At 33.3% G+C, this 24,593-nt stretch overlaps 1 protein-coding gene across 1 annotated transcript; it reads left to right on the forward strand.

The window, feature by feature from the left end:
• Positions 1 to 630: 630 nt before the first annotated feature.
• Positions 631 to 23,503, forward strand: Pgd (phosphogluconate dehydrogenase). Its single transcript, XM_072535401.1, has 6 exons — positions 631 to 788; positions 1,841 to 2,223; positions 8,190 to 8,534; positions 13,190 to 13,458; positions 16,149 to 16,386; positions 23,220 to 23,503. Exons 1-6 carry the CDS (start codon positions 781 to 783, stop codon positions 23,420 to 23,422), a joined length of 1,446 nt encoding a protein of 481 aa, XP_072391502.1. The 5' UTR covers positions 631 to 780; the 3' UTR covers positions 23,423 to 23,503.
• Positions 23,504 to 24,593: the final 1,090 nt, after the last annotated feature.

Here is a 24,593-nt window from a genome sequence, read left to right on the forward strand (position 1 = left end):
CCTTTCTTTAGACTCTCTCTGTACACTCCTAAAATAATTAAGAATTGCATTTATAATTTTCTCTGTAAATTTAAATTTAAATTTGGCGATGTAATAACTAACGTACCTAGTTAGGTTTTTCTAAAAGACTACCGGCTATAAATTTAATATAAAATATTTAATACCCCATGAACTGATTTTCTTTAAAAGAAAAACTCCGGTCCTGTTAAATTTTCATGTTTTGTAGTTAAAGTAATTCATGTTGCATAACTTTCAAGTTTAGAATTTATATTTCTTTTTTGAAATTCAAAATTTATTAAATGAAACAAACATGTTAGAAAATAGGTACCTATACTTTTTGAACATTCCAGACAAAGTTTAGTCATTTCTAAGTTGTCTTTATTTAATATTGAAACAAATAGTACGATGTAGGTACATTTGTTTAAATTAAATACCTATAATAATATAGGAATACCATAATAAATTATTCCTAAGATGTTTCTATACGTCGACATGCACCTATTATTACTGATTATTACCACAATTAGCGATAAGGTGTAGCCACAAAACTTCATGTTTTAGATAGATGAAATGATTACAAGTTTTTACTTTTTTTTGACCTTCAGATATTCAATGTGACTTTCCACAATATTTGATGTAGCAAAGAGGGGCAAGATACGATAAACCGACTTTTAATTTAATAAAATCAGTTACTCGAACGACGGCTAAAGGTGACGATAACGTCGTCGTCATACACCTAACCTTCAAAATATTAGATTGGGATCAACAGGTCGTATCGCCATGGCTGGGTAAGTTTTTTGCAACTGAGTAAATCCTCAAAAAGTTCTTTAAACTCTTTCATTTTCTTTAACTCTTGTACTCCTTATTATGTACAGGTTTTTTAAGAATATAGGTGGATAAATGTCACAAAGTTAAGTAGTTAAACTTTTTGCAGTATCATTCATCCGGTCATATAAAATTGCACAGTAATTGCTATGAATTTTTGCTAATTTTTTACTGAAAATTGTTTTCGGTATAAAATTTTATATTACTGCTCATTATAACTTATTTAAGGATAACAGAAATCTGATTTATCTGGATGAACCTGCCCACTATAAATGAAATTAAAAATTATGACTATAAAAAATATTACAGGCAATTTTTATAACTGTTGTACTGAAGGGTAGGTAGTACATTAAGTAACTAATCTTATACTATACTTATACCTAACTACTCAAACTACCAGTGAATGTTTGTGAGAATCAAATATTCATACCAATCACCACTTCACAATCAAAAGTTCTTCCAGTATTAGCTGAAAATCGAAACACAATGTCTGTCAAATGTTAGACACTATAGTATGCTTCTTCTTATTGTGGTGTCTTTTAACCAAGATTGGCAATCACTTGTTTAAATGCTCTCCTATCATTTGCAACATGAAATATTTGTTTAACACTGAGGTTAGTCCAATCTCTGATAATCATATTCCTCAACCAATACTTCTTCTTTCTTCCCAAGCCGTTTCTTCCCTCTACTCTTCCTTGCATGATGACATGCAGAAGAGAGTATTTATTGTTTCGAAGTATGTCGCCCAGATACAATATTTTTCTTATTTTAATTGTGTTCATAAACTTTCTGCCATGTCCAACTCATCTTAACACTTTTTCGTTTGAAACTTTTGTATAGTATGCTTAAGAATTTAAATTGAATTCATGAACCAAATGTTATTTACTTAAAGTTCTGATTTTGTAACCACCTAAATTCAAGAAGATCAATTATTGGATTAATTAAGTAGCACCTCCAGAAACAGCTGGGATTTAATTTCCTAAATATAACATATTTCTTATATTTTATTCAACAGGAAAGGAGATATTGGTTTAATTGGTCTAGCCGTCATGGGCCAGAACCTTATACTCAACATGGCAGATCATGGATTCACTGTAGTAGCATTCAACAGGTCCATAGAAAAAGTCCATCATTTTCTTGCAAATGAAGCTAAAGGAAAGAGTATACTCGGAGCTGAATCCATCGCTGATTTGTGTTCAAAGCTAAAAAGTCCCAGAAGAGTAATGTTGCTTGTCAAAGCTGGAGATGCTGTAGATAGTTTTATTAACCAATTGGTGCCACATCTTGAAAAAGGAGATATTATTATTGATGGAGGTAATTCAGAATACCAAGACAGTGAAAGAAGAACTAAAGAGTTGGCAGCCAAAGGAATCCGTTTTGTTGGTTCTGGTGTTTCAGGTATGTTTGTTATATATGGCTTTACTTTTTTTTTAATATAAGTAAATTTGAAAATTGAAGCCAATTCTATTATTTTGTTGTTGAATTATTGTTTCATATGTATCATAATATTTACAATGAATTGTTTGTAAAATTGATGATATTAAAATGATGATGTTGATATCACTGGCACATTATGATGTACAGGCGGATATTTGCTGACGGAAACTTTCCATAAAAGATGGATTGGAAAAGGTGACCACCCAACTATAGTGATCTAAATTTTCAGATGTAAATCCTTGACTATTGAAAATAAAAAGTTTATCACAAATCTATTGCGAATCATAAAGTTCTTCTAGCTCAGATTACTTCTGGTTTTAATAGGTCAAATGTTTATAAACCAATAATAAGTAATGTAAATGTTTATCTTTCAGTAGAAGGCCTTTGTTTTAGTATGTTTAATACCCATTTTAGGATTCTAAAGAAAAATTCCTTTAGCAGATTCTCGATTTTATTCAGCCCATGTTGTGGAGACATTGAAACAATTAAATGCTGTATCTGGTTTTACTTTTACAGTTGTAGTAGTTGGTGGCTCCAATATTTGTACTAGGCTTTCTTCTTGTTGTACTGCTTCACATATTTCAGCAGTCCCTTCAAACCCACAATTTACATTATCTTTGCTTTAATACTATTTCTGATAAATTTTGAAACCAATCTGCAATAGGTAGATTAGCATCACATTTTTCTCGTGATTCAGCATTTATTGTAGGTCATAGCTTTATCCATGATGATTGGATTAAGTCAGCTGAAACAGAGTTAATACATCCTTCAAATTAAATTTTTTGAGGCTTTGTGTTGTCACCATCCTGAGAAATAATATGGATGAGCAATTTGTTTTTATACAAGGACTTTACCTTTTGGATAACATTTTGATCCATCAGCTGCAAAAAAGTGTGCTTGGTGGTAGGAAGATGGTTTGGATATATACTTATTACTTGACCTTCTTGTTGACTTGACCTTGAAGTTCTTATTCATTTGGGTGGCCTAGAACAGTTTCAAGTAAGAGTAAAGCTTTTATAGGTAACTTGGATCTTTTCATAAACTTCTTCACATCTGATAAGTCTTTATAGAACCATTTATCAAACATATCTCTCGTGACCCAACTTTTAAATTGGTTCTTGTAGCAGATTGGTAGACAAATGTATTTGAAAGCTCTGGGATTTTAGCTTTACCAATCATTAACGAATCCAATTTTTGTGTTCCAGTAGTATTGGAACACGGAATAAATGTGATTTTATCTTTAATCACTTTACAACCTGGTGTGCTTACCTTCTTAAGAGAATACAAATGTTTTGTATGTCTTGGTTGGCAATTGGCAATCATAATTTTTATTTTTGAATATTTTTTGCTCTAAAATTGCATTTTTTTAATGTCGAAGTCTCAGCTACATATAATAATATTGAAAATATATAATATTGAATGGTACATACTCTGATTTCCAAATTAAGATTTCTGCATGTTAGGAGTGTCTTCATTCATATAAGTGATATATTCTGGCAATCTCTATTTGCCTGTTTATTTCTGTATTTCTATTTGTCTGTATTATAGTAGAAGAGTTGGCCAGGAAGACCTAGTTCTTCTACTTTGTCTTTAAAATACTGTGAAAAAATATCTCATGAAAATCTGCCCCGTTTACATAGTATCAGTAAGTCGGTGGCTGATGTGAAGATAGTGAAAATCGCCCTTAAGCCAGTGGTGCCTATACTAGCCTTCAGGAATGATCATAATAAGTAAACATATAAACGGAACATCGTCCGGAAACAATGGCACTGGATTCCGTTATATTCCATATTTTTGAACATGAATAGAAACTATTGAAAAGTTATCAAAAAAACCGAAGCTCAGTAACAATCGAAAAATGTCCAGTGAACCAGCAAGAGCGATCTTACCAGTTTTCGGACTATCTGAAAGACACAAACCTAGATGTAGGGTATACACAAAAGATTTCAAATCGCACTGTGTAGAGACCTGGAATCTAACAGAAAAGACCACATCTAAGTTTACTATATTACATTAATACGACATTATTACATTACCCCGATAACAACACAGAAATGATGTGTTACCATATCGATTTCAGATAGAGTGATATTTATTCAGAACAATACTCAACCAGTTGAAACAAATACAGTATACTCCCTCTATAACGAACACGGTTATTACAAGGTTTCGTTTATAACGAGGTACATTAGATGTCCCGTAAAATTTCTATTGAACTATAACTCTCTATAGCGAGGCAAATTTGGTTATAACGAGAGAAAATAAAATTGAAAAACGTGTTTTTTTTACGTTTTTGGCCCGGACGTGGCTATAAATAAATACCTTTTTAAACGGCCCCGCAATAAACTTCTTTACAATAAATACATCTGTTTCACATATTTAGAAAATATGATAGATAGAATAATACTGAACAATTTAAAGCAGTCAAAAATGAGAGAATTCTTCCAATTGCAGAAGCAATAGTTTATGTTATCCTTGAAAATGGGCTTTATACATTATGTAGTTGGGAAAAATGCAAGTACAGCATTTGTTGCAAGTTGTTTTAACCTATATCATTGACAATAAAAAAAACTCTTTTGTTTTAATGTATTTCATTGACAATAAAAGTAAACAACTTTTTTTCAAAAACACCTTTCAAACAATATTTATTAGCATCTTATATTGCTCCGAATGGTTTCACTATAGGAAGTTAATGCTTTAGAAAACTACATATTCATATGTATGCACAGTATTATTGTTGTCTGATATAAAAATAATATATCATAATGTTGTCTATCTGTTGTCTTGGCCCATATAAAAACTGTGATAATGAAGTAGAAAAACTTTATGACCAAATCTTTCTCTAATACTTCTCAATTCTCCTTCATTATTGAAGTATTAAAAAACATACTAAAATTTTAAGGTGTGTATGTTTCTGTAACCAGTGTTTTGTAATGAAAAATTTTTTTTGGGTCGTGATCTGGAATTATTTCTTTCCAAACTGCATCTGCGGCAAACATTGAAGGTCAAAGACAATAGTGATTAGCTTATCCGTGAGCGACAAAAGCGACCTTTATCATATCGATCGTCGTTGAGAATAGAGTTATCTGTATTAACATTTGTAGATAGCCTAAAAATCCCAAAAGTAATGTTCCCTAAAAATCAATGATGATTTAACATTGAATCAAGTGGAATTAATTGAATAACAATAATTTATAATTGACAAGAACTGTTCTAAAATGGATTATTAAATGTATTAAAATAAAGGCCTCCTACTGAAAGACAAACATTTACATTATTTATTTATTTTTTATGTATCTTACATTTTCTTCTCTAATTTTATGGTATGCTGTTTTTATTTTTTGCTTTCTGTTTAATTACACATTTTTAGTAGATTGTAGATATAAAATATCTACGATATCAAAAACTTGTTAAACAATAGTAAAAAATTCAAGGTTGTTTGTTTTTAGATCCGGTGTTAAATGCATATTTTAAATCTTGAAATTAAATTATTTTTACTTTACCAATATCATATACTTTTTTATTTCAACACGTGTTAAAAAATAGTAATACCGATAATATTTATTGTAGATAAATTTTTTTGTCTTTTAAAACACATTATATGCAGGGATCAAAGCAATCTTTATATTTATTTTTTAATTGAAGATCTTACATAAATACATCTTTAGTAAATATTTTATTTAACAATGATACTTTTTATGGTCGAGTTAAAACTGATAAATAAGATGAACGTGTCTTTAACCTTGAATTGAACGGCGATTATCCAACCACAATTCATAGTTCTGACTTTCAATCGATTAAAGAAGATCAAACTAAGTTTACGCGGAGATTTTCTAATTTTTTCTTCATTATATAGTTTATATTCATTATTGCTCCGTTGCTAATTGAATAAGGAAAAGCTCTTCTTACGTGTAGAAACTACCGGAGCACTATAACAGCAACTGACCTTCAATCATAACTTCTTCTCTCGTACGTCTTTGTTCAACGCAATTTGTCGCCTCACCTCCAATCGACGCAAATCTGCGTCTAATCTTTTAGAATTCTAGCCAGTGCTTTAGGGCTACAAAACTTTTTTCACTTCATCTTGTATTGCTCTTTGGGTACACCACTTCAGTTTTAGTTCTATTATAAGGAGCGATGACTTCTGGTAGCTGAAGTAGCAACTAATTGCATAACTAGTTAAATTTTTTTCTTAATTATAGTTCCCACGTAATTTAGTTAATCCCAAGATAATAACCATACAAATCTTTGACATTTAAGGCCCTCATCTTATATCAGCTATTTATCATATATTTAGTTTTTTTATTGATTTATTTAATTCTAGTTTTCCTCCTGGTGAGTGTGTCTGATTTCAATGTCTCTTAATAAGTCTTTTGTAGGCCTATTTTCTAGGTAGGTTGTGCGATAACTTCCGTCTTCGTGTTATTATCAATTAGGTATTCTATGTATGTACATTCTGAGACGATTTTTATATTTTTATCCCATTATGAGACTCCCATTTATGTTAGTTTTTGCGGCATATATTTTATTTTATCCAAATTCACCTTTAGCCCTATCTTGGTGGCAAACCTTTCTATACTGGAGTATCGACTCAGCACATGTCGTGTACGACCTATGTATATACATCATCTGAGTATGCCATGTCACTATTGTCCCCTAAACAATATATTTCATCAAATGCTAGATTTAATGGGATGCAAGACGTTGAGTTTTCTGGTCTAAAGCCGGTGGTAGCTGAAAAAGATTCGGCCCTACAATCTATGTTCAACATGGTATCTTACAGTATTAAAAATTTCCTTCGTATGTCAAAGCTTATCATTGCTTTATATAGCATGTCACGGATTATGCGATCGTATGCAGTGCAGAAATCTACAAATCTTACTAGAGAAAGAAACAAATAGATCAGTAATTAGCTTTACACCCTACTCAGAGAGAATAGTAATGGTTTAATTGAAGAAAAATATATATGCCAAGTCAATTAAAAACAAAGATATTACGATAATTATGGAGGATATATTATAATAAGATTAGGGGAAGCAAAGTCAAAGGATATGTTGGGGAATTTGGGCTAGGGAGAGAAATAAAAGAGAGGAAGACAGGAGAGGTACACTATGTTTATGCTCAACACCCCTTATATTTATATATTGGTGTGTTTGCCCAATATATGTTGAATTGCAGTCTTTAAAAATTACTTTATAGACATCATGTAACTGATGATCTTTTTTAATATTGGGTTTAAATTTTGAAAAATATTTTCCGGATATTTTTGACGATTTATGCTTAACATTAATGTCATATTTTGAAAACATTTTCGACATTTTTCTTCTAATCCATTAATGTATGGTAAGAATATATAGTATTTGTCTGAGTCTGGGACATTACTATTATTATTGCTAGGAATAGTTTGGGTTTGCGTGTGGCTGGCCTCCACACCATGTAAAACTAAGAATTTTACAACTGTCTAATTAAAAAAGAAGCTGCATTATTAAAAATAAATCTAATTTTGGGTTGGCAATGATTTTGATGTATTGTTTCTAGTTGAGCCATCTATCGAAAGTAAGGCCTAGTATCTTCTGCCAACAGAGTATCACTTAAGATAATTTGAAGTTCTATGATGCACTATGAGATTTAAGTAAATTTAGTTACTAGTGATTGTTTGGCTTAGAAGTTAATGCAGTTCATTTTTGAAAGAAACTTTAACCTTTACTGCTTACTGCTTTCTGGATTAAGAGTGTAGGTCGCAAAATTTCGGTTCAATGCTTTTTAAATGCATTCATTTTTTTCAAATCCTGAGAAAACTAATAAATATTTTTGTTTGTGACATAAAAAGACAATTTTTCTTTATAGTCTTAAACAGAAAAATAAGTTGAAATTAAAAAGTTGGTATTACTTTATGAATCAAAACTGTAAGCAATGTATTTTCTTAGGTGGTGAAGAAGGTGCCCGTTACGGTCCAAGTTTGATGCCTGGCGGTAACAAAGAAGCATGGCCCTATATAAAGGATATCTTTCAAGGTATCTCTGCCAAGGCTGACGGCCAACCATGTTGTGACTGGGTCGGTAATGATGGTGCTGGTCATTTCGTCAAAATGGTACACAACGGAATTGAATACGGAGATATGCAACTTATTGGTGAAGTATACCATTTAATGACTGCCCTAGGAATCAACCAAGAACAGATGGGCGACACTTTCGAAAAATGGAACAAAGGAGCATTAGACAGTTTTCTTATTGAAATTACCCGAGATATTTTGAGGTATAAGGATAGCGATGGTAAGTTATTTAATGTAATGGTATATTTATTAGTGTCAATAAACTAAAATTATATTTTACTTAATGGAATTTTAATGTAGATAAAAAGAATTTTTTATATTTGATTAGATTAAAGTAATTGTTCTTAAGAGGCCAAAAACTAAAAAATAATTATCTTTATATAGGTAATTGAGATTTTACTTAAAATGTTTACTGAATAATTTTAATGTCACCTGTAGAGTATTATTTCAAACAATGAGATAGAAATATTAGAAAGATGACAAACACATTTAATCTTAAATGTAGGTATAGTATATATAATTGACTAAAGTAAAATTATATTATCCTTTAGATAATCAATTTGGAAGTATCCTATAGTTTTGCTTTTGATCGATTCCCGTATATTAAAAAACGCACTTCGGTCAATAATCTAATCTAAACATGGCCAAACCTCAATTTAAAATTTTATGTGCGTCACAATATTTAACTGTTGATATTTAAGACCGTGATTATGTCTGTGAAACAGTCTTTTATTCGATGTGTGTGGAATGTCGTTGTACTATCGTAAATGAGGCCGAATTTCGATTCCGAATCACAATTTATTATGTGTTACATCCTTTGTAACATATCGACAAAGCAGTTTACTTTCTTAATACTGCTCTATATGTATTTCTTTCTCGACCAACATAATACGCCTCTGTACCATAATTTTCTTCATTATATTTTATATTTCTTTGTAAAAGTATCTTTACTTGCAAAAAAAGTTTGAGTTTTTCGTTAAATGTCTAAATGTTAATTTTATTACCTCATAAATCTCAAATAGTGTTCAAACTCCACACCTGCAGACCATTTTTTATTTACACAATACACGAAGGGTTATTCAGACCTGTTTTTTAGATATATTCTGTATCTGTAGAGTAGGGAGGGCGAGTTAAGTTTCACAGCACTTAGGCCACAATTGACCCATTGTGCATCCTCCCAGGGAGCTGTCACCCTTAGCTCATTGTCCATCCTGCCAATTCTAGGAAGGTGGACAAGTCACCAGGAGACATCTCTCTTATGTGGGCAGGTGTGGGCTAGGATTCGCCGAACGCGTACTCTCGTATTAACGATAACTCTGGGCATTCACATAGGACATACTCTACAGTTTCGTCTTCTCGTTCACATTTCCTACATAGAGGTGTGTCTGCTAGCCCCAGTGTATGGAGGTGTTTGCTTAGTTGACAATGACCAGTTAAAAGACCAACTGCCAAACGTAGGTTTTTCCTGGTCATTCCCAAGTACTTCTTAGATGTTGACTCTTCAAGGTTACTTAGTGTTACCCTGGCAAGTTTACATCCTTTCCCTTCTTCCCATCTTTTTACGGTTTGCGCATGGGAGTGACATTTGACAATTTCCGCGATTGTTGTAGTTGACCAACCAAAATGAGCCCCAGGTCCTAAGAGTCTTAGGCCTGCCGCCTTCCTAGCTAATTGGTCAGCAATGCGGTTGCCTTTATTCGTATTGTGTCCTTTAACCCACCTCAGGATGATGGTATTACCATCCGAAGCTTGGGTTAGTGACTTGTGACACTCCATTACTAAACCTGATGTGACACGTGGTCTATTCAAGGTTAGTAGCGCTTGTCTGCTATCTGTGCAGATGATTATAGTTTTACCTGCTATACCTTTTTGGGTTATCTCTTTTGCGGCTATGGAGATACCAGTCAGTTCTGTCTGAACTACGCTGGCATTTTTGCCCATATCCCACTTTATTCTTAGGTTCAGTGATCTGGAGTATATCCCGCATCCTGAGCCTTCTTTCATATTGGAGCCATCGGTGTATATGCAATAGGCATTTGCCACGTTTGTCTCCATATACTGTCCTGTTTCAATTTTGTAGGGTTTGTTAAAGACAAACTTTGGTTCAATTAAGTCGCAGCCTGCCTGTAGAAGTGGTAACGCATCCAACTCTTCTCGCCAGAAACGAGTTCTCAATTGTCCCATTCCTACATCAAGGTTTGCACCAGCTGAGCGCAGTCGCATCATTGTCACTAGCGCCACCTCTTTGACATATATATCTAGAGGCGTGATGCCAATGATCAACTCCATTGCAGCAGTTGGTGTTGTTTTCATGGCACCTGTTATATTTATGCAAGCCATCCGCTGAATATGGTTTAGTTTGTTAATCGCTGTTGCCTGTAGCACTTTTGGTACCCAAGCAATAGCTCCGTAAGTTAGCATTGGCCTAATGACAGCGGTGTAGACCCAGGCGATCACCCTGGGCGTGAGGCCCCAGGTGCGTCCGACCGTTCGTCGACACTGCTCATAGGCAATATATGCTCTTTTAGCTCTACCATCTAAGTGTGAGTTCCATGTTAACTTCTTGTCAAGGGTAATACCAAGGTACTTCACCTCGTCAGAAAAATTTAGACTGTAGTTTAGAATCCTTGGGGGTATTAAGCCCGTGATTCTTCTTTTCCTGGTAAAGAGGAAATATTATTTACACAATATTTTAATCGCCAAACTCTAATCGTCAGTTAATTTAGGTCAAACTTTATAAAAAAGTAGTAGATCCTCTAATATATTCTGCAACGATCCGTGAGTCTAAAACATACAATTTGAATTAACGCCTGTATAAAATAGACCCAAATTATCTTAATCCTTATATTCTATCCACCACCCCTTATGTACAGCTAACATATTTATTTTAAATAAATTCCTGAATATATTTATATATGCGTTATGTATAGTATTTTTGATGTTTTCTCATTGTTCTTCTACGCTTTTTTGTGGGCCTAGAGATCATTTTACTTTTGAACCTAGACTTACTAATTAGTAAGTTATGATAAGAGCCAATAACTGCTCCAAGGTAAGCGACTACTCTTTTTATGCTATTTTGGAATCCTTTATTTATTAGGACACAATCTATTTGGTTTCTAATTTTGTTTTGTTCAGTGTCTTATGGAGATTTCCATATATATAACCGTCTGGGTAATAGATCATAGTATGCTTTTTTAATTACTAGTTCTTCTTGACAGAATTGTACCTCCTCCTCGTTCACCTAATAAATATCTCCTCGTTCATTCCTTTCTCCGAAGCCAAGAGGTCTCATGACTTCTTCTACTGCTCCTTCGCCTACTTTGGCGTTAAAGTCACCAATAATCATTTTTATTTCATTAGATTTTATTGATTTTATGGCATTCCGTAGTTGTTCGCAGAACGACATGCAACTTTATTAAAATGTTTCTTTATAATTTATAATAAAGTCTGTTTCCCATTTTTCACAAGGGCAAATTCACATTTGGGCAAAAAAGTTTCCTGTTTTTTGTTGTTAGAGAGATGTTGTTCAGTGCTTTTTTTCCAACGACAGTTGCTACAGTTCTTTTTATTTTGTTTTTCTTTTCTGTATTTGTTGATAAATATTGTCTCGATAAATTGTAAGAACTCCTTTCTCTTCTCTCCTCTATCTTTTCTCCTTCGTAAGGATTTAGTGACGTCATGTGATTTGTTTGACTATTTTTTTGCTTTTGTTGGAGAATGAGTAACCAGTCATGTCCTTTATTTGGCCCGACCATCGTACTGGATATCTTCCTCTGGATCTTACTCGCTACGTTACCTTCAACTAGCATTCGCTTCATGCCTTCTCTTCTTCTAGTTATATGTCCAAAATATCTCAGTATATTTTGGTTGATAGTTGTGATGAGTCTAGTTTTATGTTAAGTCCTGCTAGAATTGAGTTATTTGTGCGATGGGCGGCTCATGGTATGCGCATCATTCTACTGTAGACCCACATTTCAAATGCTATTCATAAGCCTATTCATAATTTGTTCCAGTTCTTCTGGTGATGACGCCAATATAACAGTGTCATCAGCATAACGTAAGTTTTTGATTTTTCTTCCTCCTATCGTTGCTCCACCTTGCCATTCCTCAAAAACTTGACGCATAATATGTTCACTATATATATATATATATATATATATATATATATATATATATATATATATATTTATATATATATATATTGAATAGAATAGGGGATATTATGCATCCCTGTCGAATTCCAGATTTTAATTTGAAGTTTTTCGAAACCACATTATTAACTCTTACATTAGCAAAAGAAGAACTCCTTATTCGCACTTAATAATATGAGTATTGACCGTTTCTTTTCAGCAATTCTTTACATAGTTGATAAACTTAAACCTTAAAATTAGATCAGGTTAAAATAATAATTATTCAGTGGTACCTACATACAATCCTGTCATTGCAGTAACACATACCTGTACTTTTCTTAAATATATAAACAATTGTCCTGTTTATGCTTCATTTTTTGTAAATATTAAAACCTTATAAATTACTTAAAGTAACCTACAAATTATAAATATTACTCTTTTCCCACCTTTTCGAATCTTGCCACCGTGCACTCAGAACTCACGTCTCTTCACTATATTGAGCTAGTGTACCTGTTGAATTTTTTTCTAATCCAGTCATCTTGTAGTTTATGTGTATCTATATAATAATATAAGTAATCAACTTTAACAAGAAGTAATTTTGCATAATATGATTACAGTTTACACAATATATCTATCATGTATCTATGGTTTGTTTGCAGTTAGAAATCTGTTCTGACAATACAATCTAATAAGATCTAAAGAAATATGCATACAATATTATTTGTCATCTTAACAATATTTTTAGGCCAATACCTTCTTCCCAAAATCCGTGATACAGCTGGTCAAAAAGGAACAGGAAAATGGACAGCTATATCCGCCCTTAACTATGGAGTTCCAGTAACCCTAATCGGAGAATCAGTCTTCAGCCGTTGCCTTTCAGCTCTTAAGAGCGAAAGACAACATGCCAGTACCAAACTGCAAGGACCCAACGCTAAATTCTCCGGAAATGTTTCCAAATTCCTGGATGATCTTGAACAAGCATTGTATGCTGCCAAGATCGTGTCTTACACTCAGGTAAGTACTTAATACAAGAAAATAACTTATATTTAGTTGAAGGTACATATTTCAAATATATAGGTTTTAAAATAAAAGAAATGCTTCGCTAGCGAAGTGGTAAGAACGTTAACTGACTGAGTGTAAAAACTCAGGGTCGTGATTTTTATTAAAAAAATATATATTTTTGTCGTATCGATGCTCGACCGAGGTACCACAGGCTTTAGAATATAATAAGCTACTCTTTGTAAAGACAATGAAGCCGATTTTACTCAATAACAAGTTATTTACTGAATACACACCACACGAAAATGCTTGTCCCACTAGTAATCTTAGAACTTGACATAATTGTTAGCACTACAAAGAGGCTCGGCTTTGTCAAGTTTTTACGTCATTCAGTTTGGTTTCGTGTTTTGTCCCTTGTTGGAAGAACCAATCGTCCTAACATCATGCGTTACAATATTTTATTTACGAATGAATTTGTCTACTGGATTTTAAATTTTTTTCCCCGACTCCTTAAAAAAAATAAATAAATAGTTGAACCAATCTGGATCGAAGTTCTACTCTTTACACTAGAAAATTGTTGAAAAATGACTAATCAACTCTCAAAACTACGTCCTATCTTCTTCTTCGAGTGCCATCTCCGCGACGGAGGTCGGCAATCATCATAGCTCTTCGGAATTTAGAGATGGCTGCTCTGAAAAGTTCATTTGATGTACATCCATACCATTGTCCAGGGACGTATTTATAGTTTTTTAATGGGGGGGGATCCTAATTTCCAAATTAAGTAAAACCGGGGCTTGGTTTTGAAATACCTTTGAAAAAAGTAATAAAAACAAATTTCTAAAAATTTTATTAAAACTTAAAATACCGTTTTACAAAATTAAATTCATTCTCTTCCTTCTTTCAGCTAACTTATTTACAATTTCTGAGGAATTTAGACCTATTGTCACATTCCGATGAATACTCATGAGAGCTAATCCTGTAAGCCTCTCGTCTCCCATTCTATTTCTAAGATAAGTTTTTAACCGTTTAAGTGATGAAAAAGTACGTTCAGGTGTGGCAGTAGATACTGGAAGTGTTGCTAAAATTTGAAGAAGTTTCCTAACCGTTGGAAAAAAAATTTCATCACATCGGTCCATAGCTTCTAGTGCAGTAGACGGCTGTTCTTGATTGCACCAGTGGTTGTGCCAAAGCTCATACTCACTTACTAAATGTTTTATTTCAACTTCCCTGAGAAATATTTCTCCGATTCCTGCTATACATTTCTTTGCTCTCTCAGTATTTGCTCTATTGCTATATGCTCTCTATTCTTTCGGCAAGAGCCGAGATCAAAAGAGTTAACCTACTATTTGGAATAGGTGTACGGTGATATAACTACTAATAGCGTTCTAATTCTAATAGGTATTAGTTTATCTGTATCTACGCTGCTACTGCGGACCGACAGCATCCGTGCGCTGACTCATTAATTTATTTTTATTTTTTATACATGTAATATTGGATTAAAAGTAATAGTTTTGCATGGACTGCAAGGAGGGGGTTTGAACCCCCTAAACCCCCCCCATAAATACGTCCCTGCCATTGTCTCAGGTTGTGCAGCCATGATATTTTATTGGAAATTGAAATGTCAATAAACGTAATTTAACCTTTAATTGTGACTTATTCCCATTTAAATAGTAATGATATACGTCTCCCTATGCTTTTCTTTCGTTGGATCTGTCCCTGCATAACCAGTTGGAGCAAGTTGTATTTTCTTGTTTTGGTTTTATTTCAAATTTCCATTTCTTTATTTATCCTTCCCAAAACCTTTAATTTAATCATGGATTAATCAAAAACGTTAACAAAGGAAGAGGATACAGAATGGGAAACAAAGAAATAAAAATACTCTGTTACGCAGACGACGCAATATTGATAGCCCAAGATGAAGATAGTCTGCAAAGAGCAAAAGAATTTAATATGACAATCTCATCTCAGAAAACTAAAACAATAGTAATCAGCAAAGAACCAAACAGAGGTAAAATAGAAATTGATGTCATCAGTTTTGAACAAGTAATGGAAATTAGATACCTGGGAATTACACTGTCCTGCTATGGAGACCTGGACAAAGAAGTGAGAGATTAAGTAGAAAAAGCAAATAGACTGGCAGGATGCCTTAATAACACTATATGGCCAAACAGACACATTAGCACTGAGATGAAGTCAAGAATTTATAAAGCAAGTGTAAGACCAATAATGACATATGCCTCAGAAACAAGTCTGGACATAGCCACAACGCAAAGGCTACTGGAAACGGCAGAGATGAGAGTACTGAGAAGAATTACAGGAAATACGCTGAGAGATCGAAAGAGAAGTGAAGACATTAGAAGAAAATGTAACTTACAGTGTATAAAAGAATGGACACAAAATAGAAAAAAAAAATGGAATAACCATATAAACAGAATGGAGGAGACCCGCGTCGTCAAAATAGCAAAAGATAAGTCACCAATCGGCAGAGGAAGTATCGCGCAAAATATGGAGTGACAACCTTCCATAGAGGTATTAATCCGCCAATGAACAAGCAGAATTGCTTATAAAGAGGAAGAAGAAGAACTTGTTTTCTTGGCATTTAACTATTTAGATTATTATTCGAAATTTCATAAAGTGGTAGTCAAAAATATTGTAAGGTATATCTTACAAATGAAATATTTGTAATAAAATTTGTTTTATTTAAGGGATTCATGTTGTTGAGGGAAGCTGCAAAGGTACACAACTGGGAACTAGACTACGGAGCAATCGCCCTTATGTGGAGAGGTGGATGCATCATCAGATCAGTATTTTTGGGAAAGATTAAGGAAGCCTTTGACAAAGACATTAACCTAAATTCGTTATTATTGGACCCATTCTTTTTAGATGCTATAACTAAAGCTCAACAGGGATGGAGGAATGTTCTTACTACTGCTGTTACTCTAGGTGAGTATATCTAATGTTTGGTTTTCCAAATATTATTTAAATCGAATATTTAAATAAGGTGAGACATTTATATATTACTTTAAAAATATGCATATCGTTCTTCATACCAAAGAACAGACCTAGGGACCTAAATATAAATTTAAAAACCACTAATTTAACACATATTTCTATTCGGATGTGAAACAATGAGTTCTTATCTTTAACAAAGGTATAAATAAGAGTAGGATAATGGTTTCCTATATCATAAATCTTGATTGTGTAATATTTCAAGTGTTTTAACTTATGCGATAAGTTCTTGTGCGTAATGTCATATACATGGTCAAACCACATTTTGTGTTTTATAATCTCAAAAAAAATATATTTAAATATATAATTTCTGTTCATTATCTCAAAACTTATCAAGTACTATGTCCGTCAAAATAAAAAATATATATGTATCTAGCAAAATGCAGGATGTGTTACGGAAACTTTCTTATTTTAGAAAATCATAAAACAAACAGCAAAGCATTGGAGGTATCATTAGAATTAGTTTTTCTTTATACAAAGGTAATTTTAAGTTCTTAAATTACTTCTAGAAAATGAGTCAAAATCGGAAGACTCGGTCAATTTGTCTAGCATGTTTACAGTTACGTTGTCAATAGTAACGCCACTGCTTTGTTACACTATTTATAGATCACTATATAGATCAGATAATCTCTTGAATATCTAAAATCTCAAATTAAAAGTAATTGTAAAAACACTACTGTTATATTCAAGGTAAGGAAAAACAAAGAAGGAACAAAGAAAAATTTATTGTTGTTGCATACATATGACATTGGAACGCAGGCAACTTGTCCACATTTCAAAAAAATCGCAACTCTTTTTTGCAAAGATGTCAACCTGAAATAAATGATACACCGCTATGAAAAATGAAAATAATCATTAAAAATTAACTACCAATGAACTACTAAAAATAAACTAAATACTCTACTAATAAACTACTACTATGTTGTTCCTGGAATGAACGTCAATAATATAAAAATTTAAGATGTTACGGTTTTACTTCGAAAATGGTTAATCTCGACATTAACTAGTTAATCTTGACTTTAACCGAAACGTAATGTTAATGTCGTACGAAATTCAGATATATCGACATTAACAGGTTAATGTCGAGTTTAACTATTCTCCTTGGTTAATGTTGAATATTGTGTTATAAAATAATACAACGTTGCCAATTGGGTTGAGTTTACCGAAAGTACAAGCTGATTATAGCCGCAAATGTCAAACATGGAACAAAAAATTTCGGTGTAGCAGTGTTGGCATGTTTTTATAATGTAGATGCTGTATGCTTCAAATATAAAAAGATAAAGCTTTAGAAAAGGACATTTTGTTTATATTACGTTATAAATTTTGCAATTTTTGGTTTATCTTCTTCTTCTTCATGTGCCTTGTCCGTTCCGAACGTTGGCAATCAACATGGCTATTCTGACTTTGTTTACGGCAGATCTGAATAGTTCAGCAGATGACAATCCGAACCATTGCCGCAAGTTTTGGAGCCACGAGTGTCTTCTCCTCCCTGGACCCCTTCTGCTGTCTATTTTCCCTTGAACGATCAGTTGTAGTACTCTATATTTATTATGTCTCATAACGTGACCCAAGTATTCCAACTTTCTTTTCTTTATACTTATTCCTACCTCTCTCTCTTTACCTATCCGGCGTAGTACCTCTTCGTTGGTCACGTGCTCAGTCCAGTATATACGTAATATACGTCGGTAAGCCCACATTTCGAAGGCCTCTACTTTTTTCATCAATGTGGCGGTCATTGTCCACGCCTCCATTTCATATAACAAAACCGGGAATACATAACATTTCAGAAGTCGAATTTTGAGAGGTAGGGTGATGCTTTTAGAGGTGAAAATTTGCTTCATGCTAGTGAACGATGCTCTTGCCTTTTCTACTCTTATACGTATTTCCTTCGCTTGATCCCAATTTGAGTTAACTGTTGTTCCCAAGTAGATGTACGAATCCACGTGTTCAATTCTTTCATTGTCTAGTATCAGTTGCTGTGGTGGTTGTTGGGTTTTGCTTACTAACATCCATTTGGTTTTTGTGATATTTAGTCTGAGTCCGTATTGTGCACTTGTTGGTTTATATAAAACAAGAATGAGTAAATATTTGTTTCTTTAGATATTAATTGCAGTTAATTATTAGAAATTATTTTGGCAATTACCCTTTGATAGATTAGGGGATAGATTTGGCAATCGTCAAATCAACAGTTGCCAGATTGCAACATATATTTGCAATTAATCTCGAAAGAGAAATATTTACTCGTTATTGCTTCATATAAATTAAGAATTGCAGAATTCATAAAATAGTATAATCAAAATGTGCTTGTTAAAAGCTTTCTCTCTTTATATTTGAAGCATATAAAATATGCATTATAAAAACATCCCAACACTGCCAAACCCAAATATTTTTAACATTTGCTGCTATATTCAGCTTGTACTTTCGGTAAACTCAACCGCCAATTGTATAAAAAAATACCTGCTATTTATTCAAACATGACAAACTTCCGTGACACTAGAGTTGCATAAAATATTAGCTTCCTTACAGTAGCACTTTTTTGAACCACATTTGGTTTTGCACGAGCACCTTTTGTATCCTTGACCAACACATAGAGATGAAGTCTGCCATCTCACGAAGAGATTTTTCAACAACTGAAACTTTTTCGGTAGCAATAAGGGGAGCCGGACATACACCGAACTGATTTCTTGTAAATAACTGTGGTAATGTGCCCTTTTCTGTCTCGATTTTGTAATACATGATATCTTCAACTGTCATAACAACGCCTAATATATTTCTTGCATCAGCTTGTCCTCTAACAACATCGGGGACAGGTAATCTAACAGTATAATCGTTTTCATCGTTCTTGGCGTGTGCGTGTAAAAACACTTGCAATAAGTTGTTTCATCTGTCTTTTCTTGTCTAAGCTCGATTCGTTTACCTCCTCCAGTGGCGGAGCAAAATGTAGCATGTCAAACGAAATAATAGTTATAAAAGAAAATTATAAATTATTTTTCATTAAATTTCTAATAACGGAATATACGTATAAATTGCGAAGAAGTATTTTTCTAGCTTGCAGTACAATAGGACAGGATATAACGAAAAGTACATTTTAAAAGGATTTTGAAATATACCCAAAAAAGTGTTAATTATTTAACCCACTTTAATTAAAAAATGATACAGATTTTTTAAGTTTTAAGCACTGTAGCGAATTCTGAACTGTTACAACGTACTGACCTTGATTAATTAGCTAATCAGTCAGCGACTTCACTGGAACTGTCTTCATCATTGGAATCTTCCGCCAAATCGATGATAATCCTACTTTCATTTTCATCATATGTGACCATTTTTGCCCAGTCGTCTTGAATTAATTTTTCAGTATGGTTAACACAACTCGTCCACACTGCAGGTGTTGCCTCAGCTAATGCATCGCCCCAAACTTTTTTCACTGTGTCATCTCCACGTCCATGTTCTCCAATATGACGTTCATAGTATTGTTTAGAAATGCCCAGACCAACTCAATCGGATTATATCCGCAATCTCAAAACCTGATGCCCATGTTCTTGGAGTAGCTCGTCTATAAAGTACCTGGTATTTTGTGGTTTATTCTGGCGACAAAGACTCAATAGCTCTGTCTTGCCCAAATCGTCGTCAAAAATTATTTTTTTCACTCGTAACCATTCTTGTAAGTACGGTTTTTTCCAACTGGCATTCGGTAACTTTTCTATTAAAGAGTTATGGTATGAGGCATTATCCATAATAATTAGATATGGTTCCTCCAACATTGGTATCAGCTTTTCGGAGACCCACTTTTTAAAAGACTCTTTATCCATAGAATCATGATAGTCAGCACTCTTCGATTTCGTAGAAAACATTAATCCAGCATCTTTAACAAATCCTTGCCTACTTCCGGCATGTAAAACAACAAAGCGTTTACCTGTATTTTCGTGTCCTTTTCTGATGCTTTTCACACAGTCATCTTGCCAAGTACGTTTATATGCCCCTTTTAGGAATATCCATGTTTCATCTAAAAAAACGAACTGAAGTGGGCTTGGACTTAAAAAATTGCTCATATAATGCCTCAAAAAATACAGTCGTTTGGAGACAATACATGGTTTCTCACATAGCACTCGTCTTCTATTTTCTAGTTTGTATGAAAACCCACAATTTTTCATAAGACTCCACAAACTTGTATCAGAACCGTCATAGAGATGCTTGTTTCTTAATTGTGTATTTAGAACTTTAATTGTAACGTGCTCTCCTTTTGCTTTCATGCCATACAGTACATTTCTAATCTCTCCTTTTATAGTATCGCTGACATCATTAGTCTTTTTTTTTTTGTACATTACGTGACTCTCCTGGTGTAGTAAGAGCTGCCCCTGTCTTGTATTCACTCTTTATTCTTGTCACTGTGCGAAGACTGATTTTCAAAGCGTCCGCTACTCGTTCATGTACCGATGATAACGAAAGCAAAGGTCCGTTGTTTTCTTTTTTTTTTAAATACTCCAATAAATGAACTACACATTGTCGCATTTCTCCTGTTATCGTTTTTCCCGGAATTTTTTTTTATTAAATAGAACAATTAGTTATTCACAACAAAAAATAATAAGTAAAACTGTTCGGAACAAATTCCAACAATGACTATTCTAAAATCGACTAAAACAACATAAAATATCAATGGTAATTGCTATAAGAATAAACCTATTAGCCAGCTCATTCAAGAACAATGCCACAAGTCATTATTGCAATGGGTATCGGAAGAGAGAGAGTTAATTTATAATAAACTGGAATTTTTAAGGTGTCGAGAGTATTATTTTATGTAATGGAATTCCACACAGTAAGAGCTCAAACTATTAATTAATTAAAAACTGTTTACTTACTAAAAACTATTTCATCAGCTACTTCAAACCTGCACAGATCAGGGTAACATGTTAAAAAAAACACGTCACTGCCAGCTATCTGTATTCGTAAAGAGGCCGAACTTATCACCGACACCGTATCGGCCAAACGCATCGGTGTTATTGCTACAATACTGGGAGACGTGAGTGGTCTCTTCATTCCCTTCTCATCGCACTTTACCATGACGAACGTGACTCGCACAATTGAATTACGCATCTGTATATCAGAGAGAGACGAATATTAAAAATTCCGTAGTAGCTTATTTCAGGCACACGCCAAGAACGATGAAAACGAGTATATCATGAATTTTTGCAGCGGTAATAACTTATTGGAATTAAGTTTCATTTTTTTGCTTGTTGAAGTAAACCATCTTTTGCTTGAAATATATTTTCGATAATAGATTTCTTTCGGCAACATAGTAGTCACCTTAAATTATTTTTATTATTTTCGTTAATTTCATTCATAGTCTGTATGAACAAACATATTGCACGAGATACATACGCAACCGTTCGAACATTCAAACTCATAAACACCCCAAAAAATTAGGCTTTTATTTGGTTTAAGATTCTCATTTAACGTTTCGTTAAATTCGTTTTAATCTTCAAATGTTCCTACGACTTCTGGGTTAACTGGAGGAAGAAGATTTACAGAATACAGGAATACATAATACAGGAATTGTTTTTGTTTTGTACTGCGTTTGTTTCATCGATTTCTGTTGTAACTGGGCGAATAATAATGAACATGAACAGTTTTTAAATCCGGCCACATATTTGTCAGTTCATTTATTACTGTGTTAACGAACTTACGGCCATTATCCAATTGGAGTATTGAAGGTGCTTCAAAAATGCAGAAAATTTCTACCAAATGTGTAGCTACTTCATCTGCCTTCTTTGAAGTTAAAGATCTTAATCGCACGCATTTTATAAGGTGATCTTGATATGCAAAGATAAAACAAAATGGTCCATCAGCTTCGGATGTCGATCAAATCAACTTGACACCGACTATTCATTTCAGAAAATATAGGTTTTACAACAAGGCCTTTTCTTTTTGAACTGAATTTTTGCTGACAGGGTATGCAAAATTTAAAAAAAAGTGTTACTACTTCTTGTGTTATATTTTTGTATTTATCATTTAAAAAATTTAACATTCTTGTTCTTCCTTCATGGCCGATACTTAAATGTGCTTCATATAGAACATCAAATAATTCCTCTTTTTTACGTAATATAAAAATTTCGCCTTACCTTCTTGCAAAGTAACAATAAGTTTGAAATCATTTCCCATATTACTACATCTTATTTGACCAAACGTCGATATGACGACGCTGTTTTCTTAGCATGTCGTTTTGCTTCTTTTACTTGATTACAAATTAAATCATATTTTTCACGAGATAAATAAGCACTGTTGTCATCCCTTTTTGTGGAAATTTTATCAAGATTCTCGTAAAACCGGTCTTTAAATTCATTGGATATAATGAATACTTAAGTTTTAACTTTCAAATAACAATACTTCTTGCACGAATGTCACTTGATTACTCGTCAAAACAATGTGGACTTTAACAAGACACTTGTATTTATTTGCCTGTTAATGTCCGATTGAAGGCTGAAGATCGTTTATCTTCGGATATTAACCAACTAGACTGGTGAATCTCGATATTAACTGAATAACTCGATAATATTGAGATAAACCTGATTTCGAACGTTAACCCTAACATATACATCGATAGTAAGTGTCTGGGCTGTAGGAAAATCCAGAAGAGTGTGGTTTAGATTAAAATAGATCAATTTATTTTTTTTTATTTTTTCTAATTTTGTAACTTTCAAAGAAAGTGTTTATTTCCACAGCGTATTTCCTTATTTGATAATATTAATCTAACACTATATTTGTTTTTTAAGGTATTCCAACTCCAGCTTTAAGTACTGCTTTGGCTTTCTACGACGGTTACAGATCTGAGCGTCTTCCGGCAAATCTTTTGCAAGCTCAAAGAGACTACTTCGGTGCACACACATATGAATTATTGGGTAAAGAAGGTAAATTCGTTCACACCAACTGGACGGGTCACGGTGGAAACGTTTCTGCTTCCACTTACGATGCTTAAGGTGTATTAAAAGACATGGTTTATTGTTGAATGTTGTTATGTATACAATATATATTTTTAAATAAATTTTTTTAGATCAAATTGCATTTTTATTACTTATGATTTAGCGGTTTTAAAACCAGTTAATTGTTGAATAATTTTCATCCAGAACCATTGTTGAAAATTTTTATACAGAATATACCGTATACAGAATACGCTAACTAAAACATATTCTTTATTTTGCACAAGTATGAGGTTTGTTAAAAAAATACCCAGAATTTTTAAATTTCGCGGCTTTGGAAGTCCAATCGTCAAAAAAAAAAATTATGTTGGTATACATGCTCTAAAGTATAGAAAAATTTGCTGTATTCATTGTTTACCTGGTCTATGGGAGCCTCTAAGGTTCGACGGTTTTTTGAGCCCGTACGACCGTTGAATCACAATCAGGGAAGTCACTAATGAAGTTAGCATATTAATTGGTCCATACCATGACATTTTTTCAAAAGTTTTGGGTATGAAACAAGTGGCAAAATATGTTCCAAACTTTTTTAATACTAAATAACGTAAACAACGACCCAGATGTACTCAAAAGGGTTATTATAACGGGTGTCGAAACAGGGATTTATGGATATGACCTCAAAACTAAAGTTCAATCGTCCCAGTGGAGCCATTCTGGTTCACCAAGACCAAAAAAGGCTCGACAAGTACGGTCGAACGTTATGCTCACTATGTTCTTTGATTTTAATGGCATAGTGCACCATGAATTTTTACCACGATGTCATACTCCAGTCGTACATACGAACAAGCTGAATTTTGCCGAGAATATTAATTTTGGGACCTCAAAAAAGTTTAACACTTTTACCCCCGGGCTTCCCCCTAAAACCCCCTCGCAGGGGGGTAAAAACACAAAAAATCGATTTACCAAGAATCTGTACACCCTAGAAAAAAATATTTCAAATAAAAAATGTAGCTGAGATAATTCTAAACAAAAATGTCTAAGCATTTTTGTGTAGAATGAACCGTTCGCTTAGAAACAACGCTTGAAGTGACCGTCGATTTTACATGTCAGTTACGCGCGCGAAATCAATGTTGAATAAAATTTGTATCAGCTCGACGGTAAAAATTCAATATCTTTTGATTCAAGTGGCCTATTTTTGTATTTTCCCGCAAATAAACTCAGATGTTATACAGG

The sequence above is a fragment of the Diabrotica undecimpunctata genome, chromosome 6 (assembly GCF_040954645.1).
Source record: "Diabrotica undecimpunctata isolate CICGRU chromosome 6, icDiaUnde3, whole genome shotgun sequence".
In the NCBI taxonomy this organism is placed as follows: Eukaryota; Metazoa; Arthropoda; class Insecta; order Coleoptera; family Chrysomelidae; genus Diabrotica; species Diabrotica undecimpunctata.